A 21,835-nucleotide genomic window follows, 5' to 3' on the forward strand; every position below is an offset into this window, starting at 1 on the left:
GTTATATCATCATACTATATAAATATATCACATCATCATCTATCATAACACGTTAATATACCATGTAACGTTTTAATTAATTATAAAGGTTTGTTTAGTTTAAAATAAAGATATAATCACTTGATTTAATATAATAAAAAATAAAAATTAAATTTTTTTGAATATTTGAAAAATTTTTTAATTTTCATCTTTCTTTTGTTTTACAAAAATAAGTATTTAGTATTTACAATTAAGTAGGGGTGAGCTAATAGGTGGATTGGGTGGTTTGGTCCACTATACCTAAAGACCAAATTGACCAATCATTTTTAAAAAATCGATCAAAATCGACCAAATATAATAAAGACCAAATCAACCAAATATAGAATTGGTTTGGTTAGTCCGGTTTTGAACCAATGGACCAAAATTTTATCACTTTTTTTTTTACAAATTATAATATTAAAACTTATAAACTTCATCCATAATTATATATATATATATATATGAAATTAATGATATAACTTATATGTTATAATATTTTATATCAAAATTTGTATAAATAATAACTAATTATAAACAATATGTTATAAAATCTAAGGTAAGAGCTAATAACCTTATTAAGCATAATCATATAAATAAAGTTTATTATAAGTTATAGTAATACTTATGTATAAATTAAATATATGTATATATATATATAATACATTATATTATTATTATTATTATATATATAATTAATTATACAAATTATATATTAAAATATTTTATACAATCATATAAATAAAGTCTATTATAAGTTATAGTAATGCTTATGTATAAATTAAATATATGTATATATAATATATGACTTTATTATATATATATATATATAATTAAAGATATAACTTATATGTTATAATATTTTATATTAAAGTTTGTATAAATAATAACTAATTATAAACAATATGTTATAAAATCTAAGGTGATAACTAATAAAGTTATTAAATACAATCATATAAATAAAGTTTATTATAAATTATAATAATGCTTATGTATATGTATATATAATATATTTATACAATTATATATATTCTCATACCATTGGATATTACAAAACATTACTAAGGTGTAATAATTATAACATATTAATATGTAGGATATTTACTATCATCTATTACAATATTAACATATAACTTATATCATTTAAAATATATAACTTGTAATGTCATATTAATATAGATTTATAAATAAATATATATAACTAATATTAAATTACTATGATTATGATTTATATACCTACGTACAATACCTTAATATATTTTAAATATATTATTAATTAAGTTTACTATCAATTCTTCTTCATATATAGAAAAATATTATATATATGACTATATATATAAATATATAAAAAATTAGTTTGGTTTTTTAGATGGATCGATTCAAAAATTTTAAAACTAAAAATCGACCAAAAAACTAATTGGATCAAATATTTTGGATCAATTGATCTAATGGACCAATTAAACCGAATCATTTTACCCAAATCGTATTTGATTTTGGTGGATAATTGGTCTAAATTGGTTTTGCTCACCCTTACAATTAAGGGACCAACTTGTCATTAAATGGAAAAAGGGCGGGGAAAAGAAGGTAACAACGGAGGGAGAAAGTTCGATTTGAAATAATCAAAATTTACAGGGGCCAAATTGCAAAAAACAGCGTCTTTATCAGTGACAATTTCGAAAAAAAAAAAAAAAGAACCAAAATTCGCTTTGTAGGCCGCAGAAGACCGATTCCTCTTTCTCTGCCCAGCGAGAGAGAGAGAGAGAGAGAGATTGAGAGAATGACTGAAATTTCAAGACGTAGATCGCTGCGTTTTCTACTGCTTTTCGCTTTAGTTTCTCTACAATTCATTTCAGGTTTCATTCCTAGATCGCTTTATACTCTATATTTTGTGTGTTTGTATTTTTTTTTAGATTTTTTAATTGAATTTTCAAATTAGTTTGGTCGAAATTCCGATCCTTAATTGCATGAAAATCGAGTCTATTTGTATTATTAATTTGCGCTGTTTATTTGTTCATCGAGATCGCGAATCTCCCCTTTAGTTTTATTTAATTGATTCGTGGAAGCTCTCTTTTTGGCTGCTGTGGAAATTAGCATTGAATTAACATAAAAATATAGCATTTTTTTTCCCTTTTTGGGGGAGGGGGGAGAGTTTTGGAAAGGAAATTTTTTTTAATTAAATTTTATAACTTTATTGTTTTGCTTTTCACAAGAAATTTTTACCTATAAAGTTAGATTTTTTTTTTTTTTACTTTGAAGAATGAATTGAAAGGCATATGTAATATCTGTAATTTCAAATTGCTATTATGATTGTTACACTCTGTAATAAATCTGCTTGTAAGCGGAAAAAGTTGGCAATTAGGATTGGATCAAGCTTAAGTTGTGATTCAAACTCAGCCTAATTACTCTCATTTCCATGGAATGTTGGGAATTCATGCATAGCTGATCTAGAACTTTGTAGTTTTGTTGCATACATCGTTAAGGGAGATGGTTCCGTATCCCTTATTATTTGAGTACTTGGTTGTTTAGCTTTAGTTGAACCATTTTGCAGCTGAATTTGATTGGAAGTCTGATTAAGTTGCTGTGATGGACTTTAAAGTAGAGATTGTTCTTATCGCTGCTTAGCAAATTATTGAAAGTGTTAATCAATTTTTCCTTTCAGGTTTTTCTGATGACTCTACAAGTTCAAAAAACAGCTCAAAGACCAAGTCTAATGCGAGTAGTTATACTGGGACCAAGGTAGTCCTCATATTGCTTGGGGTTGTTGCAGTAGGGTTGTTTTCGTTTTTCCTTTTCAAGTTATGGCAAAAAAAGAAACGAGATGAGCAATATGCTCGTCTTTTGAAGTTGTTTGAAGAAGATGATGAGCTCGAGGTTGAACTTGGCCTTCGGGACTGACAGCATCATTGAAAGCTATGCTCATCCTGTTTGAGGTGTGTACTTAAACTGCCTTTCTGGTCCTCAATTATGGAGATTTAATTTCAACCCTTGTTTTGTTTGTAATAAGAAAATAAATTTCATTATCCATGTTATGCTAGTAGTGAACACTATAATGGTTGAACTTAAATGTGCAAAATTATAATTTATGGTGACATTGTAATCATTTACACTGCTCTAGAACTTCGGGCTTCACTTTGTTGGGCAGTCCCCATGCATGTCGAAGTCTGACACTCAAGTCTGTATCCCTGTGCGTCTGTGTCTATTTCTCCCCTCTCTATGTACCTATCCATGCAACATAGTAGCAAATAGAGAAGTTGGTGGCAGCGAGACTTAATGCCATCATTGCAGTGTAATGTGGACCTTTTGTTCGAATTGTTTGGCTCTTGAATTTAAGACTGCTTCATGTTGATTCTTTTCAATAGATACCTTATGCAATGATTGCTCTTATCTGATCATACTCACCATTTCGATGTTTTATTGCATCTATCCTCCTTTTTGTTTATTCTATTAACTGTTAACACGAGTTTCTTGCTCTTGATTTGCAGGCTGAAATGGCATCAAAGGGTTTTGTTGTTTAGAAAACTCATTTGTCTGGTGATCAAAATCAGGATTTAGGCATTATCCTGTGGTGAGGTCAGATAATTTTTCAACCATAAGTTGTAGTATTTGTAATGATATATTCAAATGAAATTTCCTCTGAATTTAAGTTTTGTGCCTACGTAGAATGGGGATGGTACCATTTTGTACAAGATGTTTGAAGAGTGTTAATTCTCTGTTTGTAAAGAATGATTTTTATATTCATTTGCATTCTTAAAGATATAGATATGTTTATGCTATAGGGGTTGGTTCTCCATTGTTCCCTACCTGCTAGCATTCAATGAGAAAATAAGTAGTTAAAAATTTACCTTAATCTTACAATTGCTTGTGGCTAAAGTGTGTGCCATACAAGGGTTGAAGCCTGAAGCCCTCATTTTGAGTTCCAAGGGAGAGGAATTTTTTGATTAAACCACCACGAACACTTTCTGTCAAACGATTCTGCTTTGTGTATTTGTTTAGAAAGGACACCGATGAATGTATCAATCAAAGATTCACTAGTTACCGTGTATTCCCTGCAGGCAACCTTCAATCATTGAATTCTTAAACTATGGTGTATATCACAATATAGGTAAAATATAATGGTAAAAGAAAGGCAAGAGAACTCAACATATTGAAATTTTGAAATAGCAGCAAAAAAGAAGAGAAATCAGGTAACACTGCCCTGAACCAGAAGGTACAATCAGAATCAGTTAGAGAGCTGGCTCATAGCTCACAATTTCAGTCCCCATGAAACAAATTCCTACAAGCATCTGCCATAACCATTTCTTTGCATGAATGGATGCATAACAAGTACATATAAACCAGTTATGTTACAGGCAGAGACATACATAATAAACAAGATAAGAGAGAAAATACTTATTATTAAGTCAAAATACAATACAATGACCAATCGTATCTTATAATCAAGGGCATGCATATATAGAGATATGCATAAAATATTGGAAGATTGTCAGTGCAAAGAATCTTCGAGTACAAGGTTACGAGACCCAGAAGCAGAAAGAGCACGGCTAAAGTAATTAGGGAATAGGTTATTTTTTAACTAATGAAGTAGGGAAGTAAACCTTATGGGGAATGATACATGAAAGAACAGGAACCAATGAAGAAGATGATAACCGAGATGCAAAACCATTATGGCCAAAAACTGACAGGAGTTTGACTATCTCTTCCTGACTCAACCTCCCTAAGTTATGGTGAAATTAATCCGTCACAAAGCCATCAGGATTTTCATTTAACCGGATGCAGTGAACCGGCAACAAACAAAGATTCATCGTCAATGTATAAGGTCATATTCCTGTCTTGGCTCGTTTCATTCCTGTACTGTTAAAAGGCGACATACTTGGGCTCATACTCGGGCTCATTCTTGGGCTCTCTTCTCTCAATGTACCATTTAGCAAAGCCAACTCCCTAAGCTGTTGTTTTTTATAGTTATCCAAGGATTCATCCTGAAGATGGTAGAAAGGAAGGAGTTAGAACATACAGAAAAGGAAGGGTAACATAAAAAACCACAAACTGGTTTTCTTCATACCACAGGCTTCAGAAGGTTCTCTAGTATTGCAACAGCATAGTCCAAACGAGAATTTATCATATCCTCAGGAAATTCAGCCTCCACCAACACATGCAGTGGCTCGTTAAGGTGCTCATATCCAGGCTTATCCTTTAGTTTCTCTTCCTATAGAAAAAGTCAGCAGCCAATTGTGAGACTTTAAAGGAAGTATAAAGGAATAGCAAGAGAAGCACACATCAAACGAAATGACAACTTAAAAGAAGAACTTGATCCTAGAAGTAAATATCAAGATGATAACTTCAGTTCAAGATTGCAAATCCTTTCTATACTCTAAATTTCAGTCCTATATGCATTTCACTTAGCTAGCAATGGCCTGGCTTTAATTATGTCAGAACTTGCTTATGCATGAGTGTATTAACAACAAGTTACTTTATTTAGTAGAAGCGATCATTGTATAGATCATAATAGTTCCTAGTGCTAAAATTGAAAAGATCAAATAAACATAATACTGAAGTTTGCTGTAAAATGTCAAATGCAAATGGAGACGCACCATCACCATCATATATGAACTAGACGAGCAATTTTCACATCACCTACAATTTAAAATGGCCTTACTTTAGAATATGTATTGAAATGAAAGATATGTAAATTAGGATATTACACTCCGAAGACTAGCCCAACAATCAGCCACACTCCAATTTGCAAGAGAAAGCAGAACACACTCAATTATAATCAGAACCTGTATAAATGACTGAGCAAGAAGCAGCTTAAGACTCAAACCTTTAGTTCATCCCAAGCTACATTGCATTACCAAAATTACATGTTGAAAATAACAGAATTCATGATTGACTTTACCTTTACAGAATCCTTGACAGATCCTTTGCCTCTTATGTACACCCTACACTCAGTCACGGCTTCAACTCTCTTCAAGGAGTTTCCTCGTGGTCCTAATATTCGGCCAACAAAATTATACTGCAAAGCCTCTGTGTCAGAACTATTATTTTAGAAGGAAGTAAACCAAAATTTACTCAAAATTCAACATAACTTACACTTGGATATTTATCCACAGGTACATCAAGTCTAACAACTCGCTTTACAATTGGTGTTGTAGGGACTCCAGGCAAACCAGGCCAACCCATTGATGCAGCTTGAATTGGAACAACTCGTTGCAGATGCCCATTTTCCTGAAGCAAGATAATTTCATTAATGAGAATTCATTTTCCTCTCATATAACATTAATGAGAAGCAAATTATTAATCTTAACAATAATTCATATCGGGGACCCATAACAAGGAAAATGGAATTTCTTAACCTGGTAAGCAATTACAAGCTTTTAAATAAAAAAATTATTTAAAAAACAACATGGTGTGTATAGAACCATTAAACAGCACTACCTCTGTTTGCATTACAGACCATCCCTCCAAGTCCATCTGTCTCCCATTGGGATGTTGGCCAAGTGACCTAAAAGGACTATCATGTTCAAATCTCTCATGATCCATAAAACTGGGATTAACACCCGATACCCTTCTTATCTCTGCAGTGACATGAGACAAAGAAAAAAGTGACTTGATATGTTGGCCGATATATAAATTACCTACAGCAGGAAAGGTCATCATTTGTGGTTATGTTTGCCACTTGTGATTATGGATCTATGGAACAGTCTAGCAGATTGAATCTTATATTTAATTAGAACAAGAGTGTAAATGGTAACTTTAGGCACAAGATTTGACATCCTTGAGAAGTGTGTAATGTAATATGTAGTGATACAGATTGTTTTATTCCTAGAAATGCTGTCCATTCAACCAAAAAACAAACACACCAATGTCTAATGATACAAACCATAACTGTTAATGAATCTTATAGGGCCGAAAAAGGAAAACAGAAGATTCAGTAACCTTGATTAAGAAGCCTGGTGCATAGAGGCAGAACTTGAGTAAATGGTACCAACTTCTGTTTCTCTGCCAATAATTCAGCTAAATACCTGCCATTGTTACTTAATTGTAAGATATCATTGAAGATAACGATAATACAGTAAGACTGGAGCTAGACAATACAAAATATATAAAGCACACACATACAAATATGTGCATCTACTTAAGCAAAAACAGAACCATCAATTAACAAACATAAGCTTTTCCTTAAACCATCAAATTACAGAAACAAACTATAGCTTTTCCTTGAAACCAACTTCCAAATCCCACATCAATCAGAACAAGGAACGCTCAAATTATTAGACCAATCAGACAAAAACCCATCAATAATTAGAGCAAAACTTAACCAAGAGAAAAACAAAAAACATGGGATTGGATTGATTGAGGTAACTTCAAAAAAAATAAAGCTGACCTTTCACGATCTGTAGGAAGAGAAGAAGGTCTGTGAGGAGAAGCAGGAACGCCAGAAGGCGAGTACTGAAAGTAACTCCCTGGTGGGATTCTCTCTCCCATCATATACTCACCTCCCCTTAAGCCTGCTTCATTCATTCAACATAAGAAAAATTCTTCAGAGTCAACAATCCAACGTACACCCACATATATATAGATACCACATATATATTTATATATATAAAGAGAAAGGAAAAGCAAGAACTTACTTTGATAAAGGAGAAAGGAGAGAGAAGAGTGGCAGATGAAGGAGCTAAGCAAGGAGAAAAGGGGGGCAGAGATGCAAAGTCTGCTACCCTCTTTATGTGGAGAAGAGTGTCAATGAGAGACCGAAGCCCTACTCCAAGAGGACTCTTTGATGCCTTGTTTCGCTCTATTTATACCCTCTCAATTTTTTACCACCACTTTTTTTATTTTCACTTTTTCCATGCACCTTATTATAATATTCAACTTGAAAAAAATATATTTATTTATTTTTTATTTTTAAACACCCAAGATCTTGCAAGATTTTATATATATATATATATATAGAAAATTTAATTGACAATTAATTTGGAGATCAAAATTTGTTTGACCTATAAAAATTTTAATGCAATTATCTTTCCAAGAAGAAAATGATTAAGCTCTGTGTGCAAAAATTTATGTACAATTAATGGTATCTAATGCTAATAATAATTAGATATATAAAATGGATTTAAAACATTGTTTATTAGAATTTCATTTAATTTGATATAATTGAATCAAATGTAACATATCTAAACATGAACATTCTCATTCTATGATTTTTTTTATCAATAATACAAAATAAGTATATAAGTATAATTCTACTTTGTTACATATGCCTTATATTTTCATCTCTAAATATTTTTTTTTAAATTTTCATATCTTTATATTATAACTTTTTTATAATATAAATGTTCGATGCTTTTTAATATTAACAAATAATTAATGAGTAATATTAAATTCCGTAAAAAATGAATTAGCAAGTAAACTTTAATTAATATTTTAGTTTAGTCTATACACCTACAAACTAGTTTAGCCCCAAAAAGGAATGCCATGAACAATTAGCAAGAGATTTGTCTAAATTTGACTATTAATATTATATTTCTAGGATTCCATTCATCAATTTTCAACCTTGACTATTCAATAATTTTCTTGGATGCTTAAGAATATGCTCTATTTTTTTAATAATAAGGATATTAAAAAAATAAAGATTATATTTTTTTAATACTAAATAGTTTGTTGATTTTTTTTTTAATTTCAAAGAAATTTATTTGTGAATAACTTTCAAAAGAAAAACATTTATTTTGTAATAATTATTAATCCAACCAATCCCTTTTATATATGTCACATGAATCAAAATATGAAATGATTGATGTTAATTGGTTGAAATGATAGATATTTTGAAGCTTTTCTAATATATATATATACAAAGCAAATGTATGTATTTATGCTTCTTCTTTTTTAAAAAAAATTAACCAATATATAAAGATAAAAAAGAAAAAATTTTCTATTAAAGAAAAAAAGCTTAAATAATAAAAATATATGTATATTTATACATTAATTTTTATTATTTTATTATATCAAAATAAACTATTATCTTTTTATTTGTATTCAATCAAATTATTAATCGTAAGAGTATTAATAAATATTTTCTATACACGTGACATATAACATAATCTGACAATATGATTAAGTAATATATTTTATATAAATTATCATTTGATATATTTCACATTAATTATCACGTGAGTTATTTAAATTGTCATATCATATTTTATTTTGAATAAAAATATTAATTGATAATGGTTAAATTTAGGTTAAAATTGAGAGTTTATGTATATATAAATTAAAAAATAAAAATTTAATTTATGTATTATGTAAAAATAAGAGTTTAATTGCATAAATAAATATAGGTAAAGACTTTATAAGAATTTAAACCCAAAAAAAAAAAGGCATGGTGCGCACTGCGCACATGTGTAATATTTAGCGATTCAGGCATAAACTTTGGTGCTAGATTTAATTACAGTCTTTAAATATATAAAAAAGAAAAAAGAAAAACCCAAAATATAAATAAAAACCTATCTTCCCTTAAAATCCTTTTTCATTTGTCTTAATTTATTCTGACGTTTGCTTCTTCTCTGTAAGAGTCTTGCATGGCGATTTGGGCTTCAATTCGCAAAAATTAGGGCTTCGCTAATCGATCGATTTGCCAACTTTGTTTTAAATAAGATGTGATCTCACAGTGGTTCTCGCGGTTTTTTTTTTTCCTTCTTCGAAGCCAAGATTTTATCAAGGACAGTCGGTCAAGTGGTTTCTTTTTTTAGAGGGGGGGATATTTGGGGTTTGGGATTTCTAGGGTTAGGGTTTTGGAAGGCATGAAGGGGGCTTTGGATCGAACTAAAGTGATTCTCCGCCACTTGCCGCCGGCTATTACGGAGGCCATGCTTGTCGAACAAGTCGATAGTGCTTTTTCTGGCCGTTACAACTGGCTCTCTTTTCGTCCCGGGAAGAGCAGGTGGGTTTTTAATTTTCCTTTTTTTTTCTTGAATTATATTCTTAATTGCCCTTGTTTTTCTATGGTTTTGTCAATGGGGTCTCTCTCTCTCTCTCTCTCTCTCTCTTTCTCAACTGTATTGTATTTTCCTTTATGGAAGGGTTCTAGGGAGTGTTGGTTTTGCATTTACTGTATTATTACTGTTTTTAGCACTGACAGTGGTTGTTTGTATAAGATATTTGTTCTTCTATGTATTACTTTGGTTTCTCATTAGGAGATTTTGTGATTTTGGGGATTATTCCTGGTCTCTTGTGAATGGGCATGTGTTGTTTTGCTTTATATTTGGCCTTCTTTTACTTAATTGAAGACTCGTCTCAGTCTCCTCTTATAGGAAGGAGATTGTGTCATGTTCTAGGTCATTTCGATCAGATATGAATAAATCATTTAGATACTGTTCAGAGACTAATTCACCCCGTTGTTCTTGCATATGTTACCATTGTAGTTTTTCTTTAATTTTTCATTACCAGAATTCCAAGGTTAGCATTCAGAAAAGGTATTATCTTATTATAGTTTTACTTTTCGAAATTATTTTGCAGTCAGAAGCATCAGTCCTATTCCAGAGCATACATAGATTTCAAGAGGTCTGAGGACGTGTTGGAGTTTGCAGAGTTCTTCAATGGGCATGTGTTTGTCAATGAGAAGGGTAATTTCTTGAACTTTAAAGACATTGATGTAGCATAGCATACCTTTGTTATCAGCAATACTATTATGAGTTATTTATTCCAACTGGATAAAATTTTTCCTCTTCTCCAAAAGGCTAATGAATCTGATTCTCTCGTTTAACTAACAGCTCAGAAATCTATGAGTTGTTGGGGATGTTAGAGGACCTTCATTGCTAAATAGAAAAAGAGATTTTTGACAGAACCATGATCTAGTATTTTTGACAAGCTTATGTTGGATAACTGATTTTTTTTTTATTAATCTGTTTGCATTAACCTCTATTAAGATGAGAAGCTTGCAATAAACTGATGCTAGACATGGATTTCAAAATAAAACTATTGCTTCTCTTTTTTAGGCACTCAGTTTAAAACAATTGTTGAGTATGCACCTTCCCAACGTGTTCCAAAGCGGTCTTCTAAAAAGGATGGTCGTGAAGGGACTATACTCAAAGGTAATAAGCTAATTTTCTTCAAGTATGATTCAAATGTAAAATATATTTTATGTTGACTTATCTATGCCACTGTTTTCCTGTTCATAAATACAAGTATTTCTTGATGAACATCTAGATCCTGAGTATTTGGAGTTCCTTGAATGTCTTGGGAAGCCAGTTGAGAACCTTCCTAGTGCAGAGATACAATTGGAGAGAAAAGAGGCAGAAAGAGCTGGTTAGTTACACAAAAGTTATTGTGTTGGAAAATTAAAAAAAGAAAAATCTTTAGTGCAATTAAATGACTAAAAAATCGGCATATTTATGTATTGATATTTTTTTTGTTATGCCATTAATGCCCTTTTCAGGTGTACCAAAGGATACTCCTATAGTTACACCTTTAATGGATTTTGTTAGACAGAAAAGAGCTGCTAAGGGCGGATCACGGGTAATATGTTGTAATCCCTATATCAGCATACTTGACTGTAAAATAATGAGCAGTGTTTTGTTTGCTATCATTTATAGGTGTGTTTTGTTACCGAGCTTTAGAGAAGCCAAGTAGGCTTTTCTTTGGTTTGTTGGATATCAAAGTGATTTGTTAGAGCAAATACCATGTTAAAATCAATTAATGGCATCATTATCAATGAGAATGAATTGCTAAAGAGTGATAAAATATTACCTAAGCATTCAATAGTTTTACCCTGTCATCTTTTTTGATGTATTGATATTTGGACAGAAGTAAGATTTTTTACTTTTAACTTTTGCCTGGCTTTATTTATATTATTAATGCATTAAATTCGTTTCTTAGTTACTTTCAATGCTTTCCTATGAACTACTCGTGCTAATGGTTTATCATATACAGCTTAATTATTCTACTAATTTATGACAGAGGTCACTGTCCAATGGGAAACTGAGCAGAAGAGCTGGTGGGTCATCTGGTGGAACTCCAAGTTCAGCATCATCGAAAAGAGGTTCTGAAAAGAGAAGGGGTTCTACTACAATGGTATGCATATATTTGGTTAATGTAGCCAAAACCATCTAATGGCTTTTGAGTTGACATGATTCTACCCTTTTTTTCTTCTTATATAGTAATGGTGTAGTAATTTTATGGCCAATAAAATATGAGTTAGTTTAACCAGTATGTGTGAAATTGCCGTGCATACATAGCCTTGAAGTAAAATTATGAACATTTGTGGTGGTTCATTAACATATTAGAGTACATTGTGAAATAATTTTGAAAGTTTTGGGAAATAAGATTTCTTTTGTATGTGTAACTTAGATGATGACATTTACAATTGGGTATTTTACTGATTTTTATTTTTTTTCTTTTCGTTTTTAATATTAAATAAATCTAGTTTGACTTTGTTTAGATCCATGATGGATATACTGGTGAGATGTTGGAAGTTTGTGGATTATTAATACCTTGTCTTGTATGGTGGCAGTATGTTCTGAGGGATAGTTTGAAAAATGCAAGTGGCAAAGACAAGTCAACTTACATTTTGGTTTCTAAAAGGGATGAGCAGCAACTTTCTGATAAGCATGTTGCTTTAGCTTCATCTATGGGAACTGAAATATCTGAAGAGGAAAGTGGTATGGGTGATAATGCATAAATGCCCATTATAAATCATTCTAATTTTTCCTTCCTTTATTTAATGAGCTATTATTGTTTATTATTACTTGTTATGCTTTAGCTGGCAACGCTACCAGGCAAAGAATTTTTGGTTTTGTGGTTGCATTCTCATGTTTCATGTCTCCCATTTAAATTTCTCATTCCCACTTTTCCAGGAGTTCCTGGAATTACTGATGCTGTTAAGAAGAAAGTTCTGCTTCTTAAAGGGAAAGAGAAAGAAATTTCTCCTGTGAGTCTCTTGTTCTTCTATATTCTCATGTTCTAGCGGCTCTACCTTTCAGTCTTGGTCTATGCTCTCATTCTTCATTCTTTGTACCGATGGAGGCTGGGAGTAAATTCATAGGGTACATTTGTGCATACTCAGGGAGAAGGGGAGAGTATTTTAGGGTGGGGGGGGGGGGGGGGGGGGGGGGTGTAACTTGTCGGAGAAAGGAACAGGGCTCCTCTCATTATATAGTTGATCTTGTTGCTAATGGACACAGTGTTGGCACGGTTTGGAATCAGTCCATATGGTCAGCAGTATAGTTCTCTAATTGCAATGTTGTGGAATGTTACATTCCTTACGAGCTTATTCTTTGCACAGGTGGCTGGAAACGTGTTGCATCAACAGAATGCTACATCTCCAATTAAAACTATACTTGGTTCGACTCCTACCAAACAGAACTCACGACGTGAAGGAAGAATGATTAGAGGCATACTTTTAAACAAGGATGCTCGTCAAAATCAGTCTTCTGGGGTCCAGTCGGAGCAGCAAATTCGGACCTCAAATTTGGAAAAGGACAGACGACCGCCACGGCATTCACATTCACATTTAGTTTTGAAGGATACAAACACTGCTTCAGATGACAAGGTTGTTGGGAATGACTTGCATGGTAGTGAGAAGCCAGAAAGACGTTGTAGAAACAAAGATAGACCAGATCGCGGTGTGTGGACCCTCCGCCGTTCTGATGGATCATATGCAAGTGATGAGTCCATGTCATCATCTGCTTCTCAATCTGCGCTGATACCTTTAGATCCTCTAGAAGGTATGGATATGTTAAATCTCTGGTATTCTTTGTTCTGTGGGAACATCATTGCCCTGCAGATTCTCCACAAAGTGGAGTTGGTTGCTATCAAGACACAAATGCAAATTCAGACTTGCATACGATTGCATTATGTGCTCATGCCTCAGTGAATAGCAACAACCAAAACTGAATTTTTCCTTTAAGGAGAATATGTTTTGATGTTTCTTTATGTGCATACAATTGTCCAGGGACTTATGGTGATACTAAAGTTGATTTGTCAAATGTACGGTCTGTGCAAGTTAAAACTGTTGGAAGTGGACGCAACAGTTCTTTAGATAATGGTTAGTTTTGATTTTGGAAGCTGAACAAACTTTGTGTTCGTCATTTATTTGTTTGTAAGTTTACCATTTCATCAACTTCTTTTTCTTTTTTTTTTTTAAATTTATGCAGGATCCCATAATAAACATGTCAGCCGTCGTGGAGCTGTTGCCGATGGATCTTCTGTTATGAGTGATGGAAAACCTGGAAAAAGAGGCTGTGCTGCTGGCTATGGTTCTCATGAGGTGATTAAAACTATGCTTGGATATCAGATTTGTTTATTTGTCTTCTGCTACAATTTTTACTGACCAAATATTTTGATGTTTATTTTCTAAATTTGCAGAAACAAGTCTGGGTGCAGAAATCGAGTTCTGGTTCTTAGTGAACCTTTAAAATGGTAAGCATTTGATTATTGTCAACTTTGTGGTTTACCAATATTCATTTATTTACTGTGATCAGAAATGGTTGGCCAATATCAAGCTTAAAAATTATATAGCAGTTTAGACTACCAATAAATATTTATTCATTGAAAGAAAGGATGAATGGTAGAAAGTTTTCAGCATTGGCAATCCTGGTCTTGTATATAGTGGTGTTAGGAGATTGTTGGTAGCAAGCTAAAGTATCAGCATTGGTGGTGGCAGTGAGCCTGATGGTAGTTTTGGTGGCGATTGGTGACGGCAAGATAAGTTGTAGGTGAGAGAACCAAAAGTGTGGACTTGTCTACAGTGTTCATGATGGCCATATTGCTGCTAATGGGCGTATTGGCGATGAAATGATGTGCGTGTTGATCTTATCATGATATTAACATTCAGATTCACCAATCTCAGTTAAGAGTATAAAATCTGCCTGAATTGATTCATCTAAGTATAATCTCTTTCTCTTAGTTGGAGTAACTTTTGGTGTGTTGAATGGGATTGTTACCTTCGTAGTTGATTTAAATTTGCCTACATAACTGATCTCTCAAGTATCGTGAGGAACGATAGGTTTTACTTTCCATTTTGTCACATGAAAGATAATTTCAGGGTAAGAGTTGTTGGAAAAAGTTTCTAACTCACTGCATGCTCTACTGCATTCTGTTTTGGTTGTTCAATTTTAACATTTTTTCTTCCATGGCTTTTGTCAAGGTGTGTATTGATTCTCATTTAACATTATTTTGCAGCAAATTGCTTAGTCACATGAATATCGAGCATGCATTTGCTTTTTGCTGGAGGCTGTCTCGTTTTGCATAACCCATGATCAGGTGTAATCAATGTTTCAGCAGCAAAGTAGGGGAAGAGGTTCAGTTGACCTAGAGGTTGCAGATACCATTGTAATTAATACTTGGTTGGTTGAAGGAATCCCAATGTTAATACTTGGTGGATTGAAGAAAATCTTGATCTTAGTCAAAGATGGGTCGGAATAGAAAGGAACAAGAAGCAAAGAGAAATAAAAAGTTATCTTCTTAGTAATCGCACTGCATCACTGTTTTCATTGCTGCAGGCCATAGTGGATTTTGTCCAGCTGAGGCGCTATGAATCTCCTTTGATTCTTGCCATTGACTCGACTTGGTGCTGGCATATTCTGATTTTATTGGTCGGTTTCCTCCCATAGCTGGAACTGTAAATATAAACGCAGAGCCCTCTACATACTCTCTGCTTTACTGAGTTATCATACGTGTCTTGTTGAGCAGTCCACCTTCTGTGTAGACTCAAGTTTAGCATTTGTCTGTATGGGTTTGTCCTTCGTGCAGAAGAGAAGGAAAGCTGGGGGAAACTTTTACCAGCCTGCAGCTTGTTTTGAATCATGGCGGATTTATGTTACTAGGCATTGGAGTGGTTTGGAGGAATGGTAAATTTGTATGTCGGTGGGAACCCATTTTGGTTTTTGTTTTGGCTTGGGTCTTATAAAGTGATATCCACAATGTGAGTGTTAATGTTTGCTGCCACTTCCATATGAATATGTGATTGCTCAACATTTCTAGCAAATATTGTTTGAAAATTGGACGAAGTTTCTTTCTAAAAGAAATACCCTTTCTGGCCAAGAAAAAGGGAAGAAGGGAAATCAGCCTAAGTATCTAAGTGTCAATGTGCGTTCTTCGATCTTAATATTTGTAACAGGATTTCTCACATTAGTGGAGTTAAGCAAGTTATTATATCACTTGTTAAAGGTTTATATTTTCAATTTAAATGAAAAAATTAAATTTGGAAGTTTAAAAGTTATTTTATTTGTTACTGACATGAGATTTATGAAAATAACGTGTCTTTATCATTAAACAAAAACATGAGATGTCGAATATAATGTTTTAATTTCGTAATAATTACCAATTAGTCAATCATAATAAAAAATTAAGGACAAAGAATAATATTTATCATTAGATAAATCTTATACATATATGATTGTAATTGAAAATTATAATGAAAAATTTACATTTTGGTGCTACCCTATAATCTTTGTAGTATCAGAGTCAGACACAACCGACAGCCGGAGAGCTTTTGCCTTTAGACGTTCGTTGATGAGAAGCTGGGTTGGGAAAGTGTCACCATGCTTCCTACGGCCCAAAAGAAAACGCTTTGTTAGTTTGGACTTTGGACTTTTGGAAGATAACGGACTTAACGGCTATCCCAAACACATGCGGTAGGAACTGGGGAAATGACGTGGCTAGCTTCTTTAGCAGAAACAAGGAGCTACCATGAACGAACGCCTTGTTCTTTCAATTACCTCTCCATAAACTGTTCTGATCGCTGCTTTGTTAGTTTGCTTTCAACCCTTTTTAGTTTACTTTCCATGGAATTGGGCCTTCAATTTGGCCGTCCTCTGTTCCCAGCTGGTTTCAAATGCCCACCGTCCAGAAGAACTCTTTTGGCGCGAAGTTCCAACGATAGTCCTGGGTTTTCTTCCAATGGCTCCGTCTCTGTCAAGCCTGCTAAAACTGTTCCAGGTTCTCTCTCTCTCTCGCCCCACATTTACACTTGCCTTACAATTGCCTTATGAATTTGTTGATTGATGATTTGCAGGGAAGCCAGAGGCTGATGTTGTTGTGATTGGGAGTGGTATTGGTGGGCTATGTTGCGCGGGACTTCTTGCTAGATACAACCAGGATGTTCTCGTGTTAGAAAGCCACGATCAGCCTGGTGGTGCTGCCCATTCTTTTGAGATTAAAGGCTACAAATTTGATTCTGGTCCATCTTTATTCTCTGGTTTTCAGTCAAGAGGTCCTCAGGCGAATCCTCTTGCACAGGTGTTTGTTACCCCCCCCCCCCCCCCCCCCCCTCCCTATTTTTGTTTTCCACATGTTTTTCTACATCACGACTTTATCTTTGTCTATGGTATAGTGTTAGCCAGGTATAGTTTCCATATGAGCCATAAGGAAAAAAGAAGCAATTGATCTTGTACTCTTGGTCGTTGTTCTAAGATTACTTTTTGTAGTCGCATTCACTCAGCTTCGAGGGTCGATGAACAATGATTATGATTGAGGCAGTGGTGTTTGTCAGTTCTATTTATGTATTAAGATACCTGGTAATTTGGAACATGAATGTGCCAAAGCAGAAGCTAGCTTGGATAGCTTAGGGAATTTCTGATGTGGTGAACAAGTCAATGTAATGTCACCTTGGATGCAGTTCATCTGATTTCTCTGATCGATATAGTTTGCGGACGCTGGACACTCATCCTTTATTTTGATTATAAATCCTTGAGTTGCAGGTCCTGGATGCATTGGGTGAGTCAGTTCCATGTGCAAAGTATGATTCTTGGATGGTATACATTCCTGAAGGTGAATTCTTATCACGCATTGGCCCAACTGAATTTTACAAGGTGGACTGCCATTGTTAGATTTTTAAAATTCAAGCCCTTTTCATATTTTAATATGTATTTTGATATTTCTTTGTTTTCATGTTCGTTTATCTGTTCTACATGCATTTTTTAAGAGTAGAACGCATCCAAATAATCTGGTTATGTAGATTTTTCTTGGTTATGCAATGACTGATACAATGAGACCTCATCTGCATCTTGTCTTAAAACACCAATTGCCAACAACAGAAGTTGAACACTGGTAAAATGAGCTGGAAACTTCTGTCAGTGGAATGTTTCTCTATTTGATGTTATTAATTGGTACCATAATTACCTTCTTATGTATGATCGTGGTATAAGTTCTCTTTGAAAACATTCCTGCCATTGTTTGCTGATACATTCTTTGAGAGGCAAAGGTAACAAAAGGATTATGCAATGAGGTTATCCTTAAAAAAAACACTTGGTGCTCTAAGTTCAAAGGGTATTACTCTGATTAACTTTTCATTCTTTTCAGGACCTTGAAAAGTATGCAAGTCAGAATGCCGTGCAAGAGTGGAAAAAACTTCTTGTGAGTTCCAAAAATTCTGCACATTATTGTCAATGTTTGAATTCAGATTAATTGTAGGAAGAAGAAATGTTGTTTCTGTTCATTTTTCTTTTAGGAGCTGACAGCCAATCCTTCAGTTTTTGTTCCCCTTCTACTTATGGAGCTCTCTTAGTTTATAATAATTTTTTCTCAAAATAGAACTTTCAAAAGACCTGCCTCCAACAAAATAATTGATACCACAACTCTATCAGATTAGTTTTTCTCAAATTCATAATGCAATTTGGCTGCAGGATGCAATACTTCCATTATCTGCCGCTGCAATGGCTCTGCCGCCTTTATCGATCAGAGGAGATTTGGGTGTTCTTTCCACTGCTGCCACTAGATATGCCCCTTCCCTGCTGAAATCATTTGTAGAAATGGGACCTCAGGGAGTTTTTGGTGCTTCTAAGCTCTTACGACCCTTCTCAGAAATCATGGACTCATTGGAGCTGAAAGACCCTTTTATTAGGAATTGGGTGGACCTTCTGGCTTTCCTGCTTGCCGGGGTGAAATCCAATGGTATACTTTCAGCAGAGATGGTAACTATAAGGATATTCATGATTTTTAGCTTGCCTTTCTAAAGAATTGTGACTGTTCAAATCACCATTTGTATGATGCTTCATGGATGTCCTTGTAAATGTACTTTTCCTGAAAAGAATGTGTTTCTTTTTCATGCTTAATGCTTATATTCTGGGTGAAACGCCATTGACATACATCAAGTTCTTGTAAAATCTGACTTTGTTGAGTTTACTTCCAATTTTTTTCAGGTTTATATGTTTGCAGAATGGTACAAGCCTGGTTGTACTCTGGAGTATCCTCTTGATGGAGGTGGAGCTATTGTCGACGCTCTTGTTCGAGGAATGGAAAAGTTTGGGGGACGGCTATCTCTAGGAAGTCATGTGGTGAAGATCATTGTTGAGAATGGTAAAGCTACCGGAGTTAAGCTGAAAGGTGGTCAGGTAAACATAATTCCAATGATGGAAACTGAACTTTAAAATTGTCTGAAACAGATTCTGTCTTCCTGAAATGCTATTGTCTGAAGATATATGTGTTTGCTGCAGTTTATACGTGCTAAAAAGGCTGTTGTTAGCAATGCATCCATGTGGGACACTTTGAACCTGCTGCCCAAGGATCAACTACCAAAGTCATACATTGATAGGATTAAGACAACACAGCAATGCGAATCATTCATGCATCTCCATCTAGGCTTTGATGCAGAGGTTAGAAATATTAGCAACTGGCAACATAGTTGTCTAATTAGTTTTCCTGTCGGTTACTAGGTTCTGAATCTTTGGTCTCCTTGTGTGTTCTATCTCCAGTACACACCTCATTAACCACTTTTTAAGCATAAAAAATGTCCAGGATCTGTGCGAGGATTTGGGAATCCATCATATTGTTGTTAATGACTGGGATAGAGGAGTTGATGCTGATCAGAATGTTGTCTTAATATCTGTACCTAGTGTACTTAGTCCCAATCTGGCACCACGGGGGAAGCACATTTTACATGCTTACACACCAGGAACTGAACCATTTGAATTGTGGGATGGCCTCGATCGCAGAAGTCCAGAATACAAAAAGCTTAAAGCTGAACGATCGGAGGTAATCAAAACTTGCTTGCTAGCTTTTTCTGCTAATTCACAGTACTTAAACTGTTACACCAGAATCAAGATTGACAGGATCAAACTCCTTGGTGTAAAATGTAACATTTTCTCAAGGTAATGCTTTCATAAACCAGGTATTGTGGAGAGCTGTTGAACGAGCACTTGGCTCAGGTTTCAGCCGGGAGAAGTGTGAGGTGAAAATGGTCGGAACTCCATTGACACATCAAAGGTTTTTAAGAAGGAACAGAGGAACTTATGGACCAGCTATACAAGCCGGACAAGACACTTTTCCAGGACATTCGACCCCCATCCCACAGCTTTACTGCTGTGGAGATTCTACTTTTCCAGGCATTGGAGTCCCTGCAGTTGCTGCTAGCGGTGCCATTGTTGCCAATTCGTTAGTTTCCGTTTCACAACACTCCCAGCTTCTTGATGCCATTGGAATTTGAACCCCATCGGTGAGTTTTGATTATACCCTTTGGAAACCATATCCTTTCAGCCTAATCATTACTGTACATAAGCAACATGGAAATTGGAAAGGAACCCAGTTTTTGTTTCTTTAATTTACAACCAAAATCTTATGTTTCATGATGTTTGAATCTCTGATAACCTGTCTGAGTGCAGTGTTATTACAACAAAATTTAGAGGCCTTTTCCACTCATTCTGATGAACAACTGTTTTGCACTTAGGGTCCAAAAAGAACATCATGGTGCTTGAGTTGAAATGCGTGCCTGACATCATCACTGTACTTTATCTTGGGATATTGTGCAACACAAAGAAGATTTATGTATTGGGTCTTATGTTTTTTTTTTTTAAAAACTGCACTCTCAGATCTTAAAGTCTTAACATTACTTTCTCATTTTCAGTTTGTTTATCATTCTTGGTCGTTCAATGATGGACAGCTGCAGATGTCGGGAATTTTCAATGTTGTACTGTGCTTATACAGAAACTTGGTCATGAATTTAGAAAGTTCCGTGTCATGTTGTAAATGTACGCAGGCAAGGAGCTCACTTTATAGTAATATTTTTTAGATATAATATTTATAAAAAATCTGAATTATTTTTAAAAAATAAAATAATTTTATATTTTTTATTACGTTCAATCAAGTTTTATAATATTATTTTTAGTTAAATAAGTTTTTATAATTAATAATTAATTAACTATTATTAATCAAAATATTACTTATCATTTTATATAACACAGCGTTTATATGATATGTTAACATTTTATAATAAATAAAAATATAATATGATGACATGGTTATATAACATTTTCACCGTCAACATCAAGAGTCATGCAGATATAAAATAATAATTATATTTTAATTAATGACAATTAACTTATCATTAATCATAAAAATCTATTTAATTTAAAATAAAAATATAAAATTTTGATTAAACATAATAAAAGAATAAAATCTTATTTAAGCTTTCTTAAGTAATTTAAGAACTTTTTTAAGCATTATACCTTTTCTTTTACAAGATTATAATTTCGAGTAAAAATATTAGTTAATTTTTTTTATGGTACATTTTATGTAGCGAATAGAAAAATCTCGAAACTATAATTATTTTTTTATCAAAAAATATATGTTTAAGATTTAAAATATTTTTCTTTTTGAGTGATGACAAAAAGGGAAGAAATCAAGCGAGAAAGGAAGATGCTACCTTTCAATTTTCCATAGTAGAGCAAGGAGTAAACTTGCTTGTGAAGAATGAATCATGGAGATTTCAAACAAATCAAAGAATAATTTTTACAAAAAAAAGAAGAAGAGAATTTTAGAGACAAAGTCTCCAATTTTTCAAACCCTTTTTCATATATGGCATTGGACCACTTTATCTTTCTTAGGCACTATG

At 33.6% G+C, this 21,835-nt stretch overlaps 4 protein-coding genes across 8 annotated transcripts; 3 read left to right on the top strand and 1 right to left on the bottom strand.

The window, feature by feature from the left end:
* Positions 1 to 1,694: 1,694 nt before the first annotated feature.
* Positions 1,695 to 3,753, top strand: LOC18607129 (uncharacterized). Its single transcript, XM_018116028.2, has 3 exons — positions 1,695 to 1,868; positions 2,675 to 2,945; positions 3,498 to 3,753. Exons 1-2 carry the CDS (start codon positions 1,793 to 1,795, stop codon positions 2,908 to 2,910), a joined length of 312 nt encoding a protein of 103 aa, XP_017971517.1. The 5' UTR covers positions 1,695 to 1,792; the 3' UTR covers positions 2,911 to 2,945; positions 3,498 to 3,753.
* A 627-nt stretch (positions 3,754 to 4,380) lies between these two features.
* LOC18607130 (RNA-binding KH domain-containing protein) lies at positions 4,381 to 7,778 on the bottom strand. Of its 3 annotated transcripts, none has more exons than XM_007041136.3 (8): positions 7,644 to 7,778; positions 7,397 to 7,520; positions 6,949 to 7,034; positions 6,448 to 6,587; positions 6,103 to 6,237; positions 5,909 to 6,025; positions 5,075 to 5,218; positions 4,381 to 4,991 (listed from the first exon to the last, which is right to left on the bottom strand). In XM_007041136.3, the coding sequence occupies exons 2-8, from the start codon at positions 7,498 to 7,500 to the stop codon at positions 4,833 to 4,835; spliced, it is 885 nt and encodes a 294-aa protein (XP_007041198.2). In that variant the 5' UTR covers positions 7,501 to 7,520; positions 7,644 to 7,778; the 3' UTR covers positions 4,381 to 4,832. The 3 variants fall into 3 exon arrangements, with proteins under 3 accessions (XP_007041198.2, XP_007041199.2, XP_017971516.1); XM_007041137.2 differs by having other exon boundaries at positions 7,397 to 7,523; XM_018116027.2 differs by lacking the exon at positions 7,644 to 7,778 and having other exon boundaries at positions 7,397 to 7,533.
* A 1,743-nt stretch (positions 7,779 to 9,521) lies between these two features.
* Positions 9,522 to 15,954, top strand: LOC18607131 (regulator of nonsense transcripts UPF3-like). 2 transcript variants are annotated; one of them, XM_007041139.3, is made up of 13 exons: positions 9,522 to 9,952; positions 10,528 to 10,634; positions 11,007 to 11,102; positions 11,197 to 11,316; positions 11,447 to 11,526; positions 11,968 to 12,081; positions 12,521 to 12,668; positions 12,864 to 12,937; positions 13,292 to 13,733; positions 13,961 to 14,053; positions 14,163 to 14,275; positions 14,374 to 14,427; positions 15,190 to 15,954. In XM_007041139.3, exons 1-12 carry the CDS (start codon positions 9,813 to 9,815, stop codon positions 14,410 to 14,412), a joined length of 1,566 nt encoding a protein of 521 aa, XP_007041201.2. In that variant the 5' UTR covers positions 9,522 to 9,812; the 3' UTR covers positions 14,413 to 14,427; positions 15,190 to 15,954. The 2 variants fall into 2 exon arrangements, with proteins under 2 accessions (XP_007041201.2, XP_007041200.2); XM_007041138.3 differs by having other exon boundaries at positions 11,218 to 11,316.
* A 672-nt stretch (positions 15,955 to 16,626) lies between these two features.
* Positions 16,627 to 20,971, top strand: LOC18607132 (FAD/NAD(P)-binding oxidoreductase family protein). 2 transcript variants are annotated; one of them, XM_018116527.2, is made up of 10 exons: positions 16,627 to 16,947; positions 17,024 to 17,247; positions 17,709 to 17,819; positions 18,310 to 18,363; positions 18,633 to 18,920; positions 19,149 to 19,340; positions 19,443 to 19,601; positions 19,744 to 19,980; positions 20,117 to 20,440; positions 20,849 to 20,971. In XM_018116527.2, exons 1-9 carry the CDS (start codon positions 16,659 to 16,661, stop codon positions 20,429 to 20,431), a joined length of 1,869 nt encoding a protein of 622 aa, XP_017972016.1. In that variant the 5' UTR covers positions 16,627 to 16,658; the 3' UTR covers positions 20,432 to 20,440; positions 20,849 to 20,971. The 2 variants fall into 2 exon arrangements, with proteins under 2 accessions (XP_017972016.1, XP_017972014.1); XM_018116525.2 differs by having other exon boundaries at positions 16,628 to 16,947; positions 20,672 to 20,971.
* The last annotated feature ends 864 nt before the right edge of the window (positions 20,972 to 21,835 follow it).

Source organism: Theobroma cacao, chromosome 2 (assembly GCF_053813885.1).
Source record: "Theobroma cacao isolate CCN51 chromosome 2, ASM5381388v1, whole genome shotgun sequence".
Taxonomy (NCBI): domain Eukaryota; kingdom Viridiplantae; phylum Streptophyta; class Magnoliopsida; order Malvales; family Malvaceae; genus Theobroma; species Theobroma cacao.

Bases quoted from the DNA above. Each gene is read 5' to 3' on its own strand.
- LOC18607129 (XM_018116028.2), top strand. From the start codon at position 1,793: ATGACTGAAATTTCAAGACGTAGATCGCTGCGTTTTCTACTGCTTTTC. The intron at 1,869-2,674 runs GTTTCATTCCTA...TTTTCCTTTCAG, and splicing joins TTCTCTACAATTCATTTCAG to GTTTTTCTGATGACTCTACA.
- LOC18607130 (XM_018116027.2), bottom strand. From the start codon at position 7,533: ATGAATGAAGCAGGCTTAAGGGGAGGTGAGTATATGATGGGAGAGAGA. The intron at 7,035-7,396 runs GTCAGCTTTATT...TAACAATGGCAG, and splicing joins CTTCCTACAGATCGTGAAAG to GTATTTAGCTGAATTATTGG. The intron at 6,238-6,447 runs GTAGTGCTGTTT...ATCTTGCTTCAG, and splicing joins GGTCTGTAATGCAAACAGAG to GAAAATGGGCATCTGCAACG.
- LOC18607131 (XM_007041139.3), top strand. From the start codon at position 9,813: ATGAAGGGGGCTTTGGATCGAACTAAAGTGATTCTCCGCCACTTGCCG. The intron at 11,527-11,967 runs GTAATATGTTGT...AATTTATGACAG, and splicing joins CTGCTAAGGGCGGATCACGG to AGGTCACTGTCCAATGGGAA. The intron at 12,938-13,291 runs GTGAGTCTCTTG...TTCTTTGCACAG, and splicing joins AAGAGAAAGAAATTTCTCCT to GTGGCTGGAAACGTGTTGCA.
- LOC18607132 (XM_018116527.2), top strand. From the start codon at position 16,659: ATGACGTGGCTAGCTTCTTTAGCAGAAACAAGGAGCTACCATGAACGA. The intron at 17,248-17,708 runs GTGTTTGTTACC...CTTGAGTTGCAG, and splicing joins AGGCGAATCCTCTTGCACAG to GTCCTGGATGCATTGGGTGA. The intron at 19,602-19,743 runs GTTAGAAATATT...AAAAATGTCCAG, and splicing joins ATCTAGGCTTTGATGCAGAG to GATCTGTGCGAGGATTTGGG.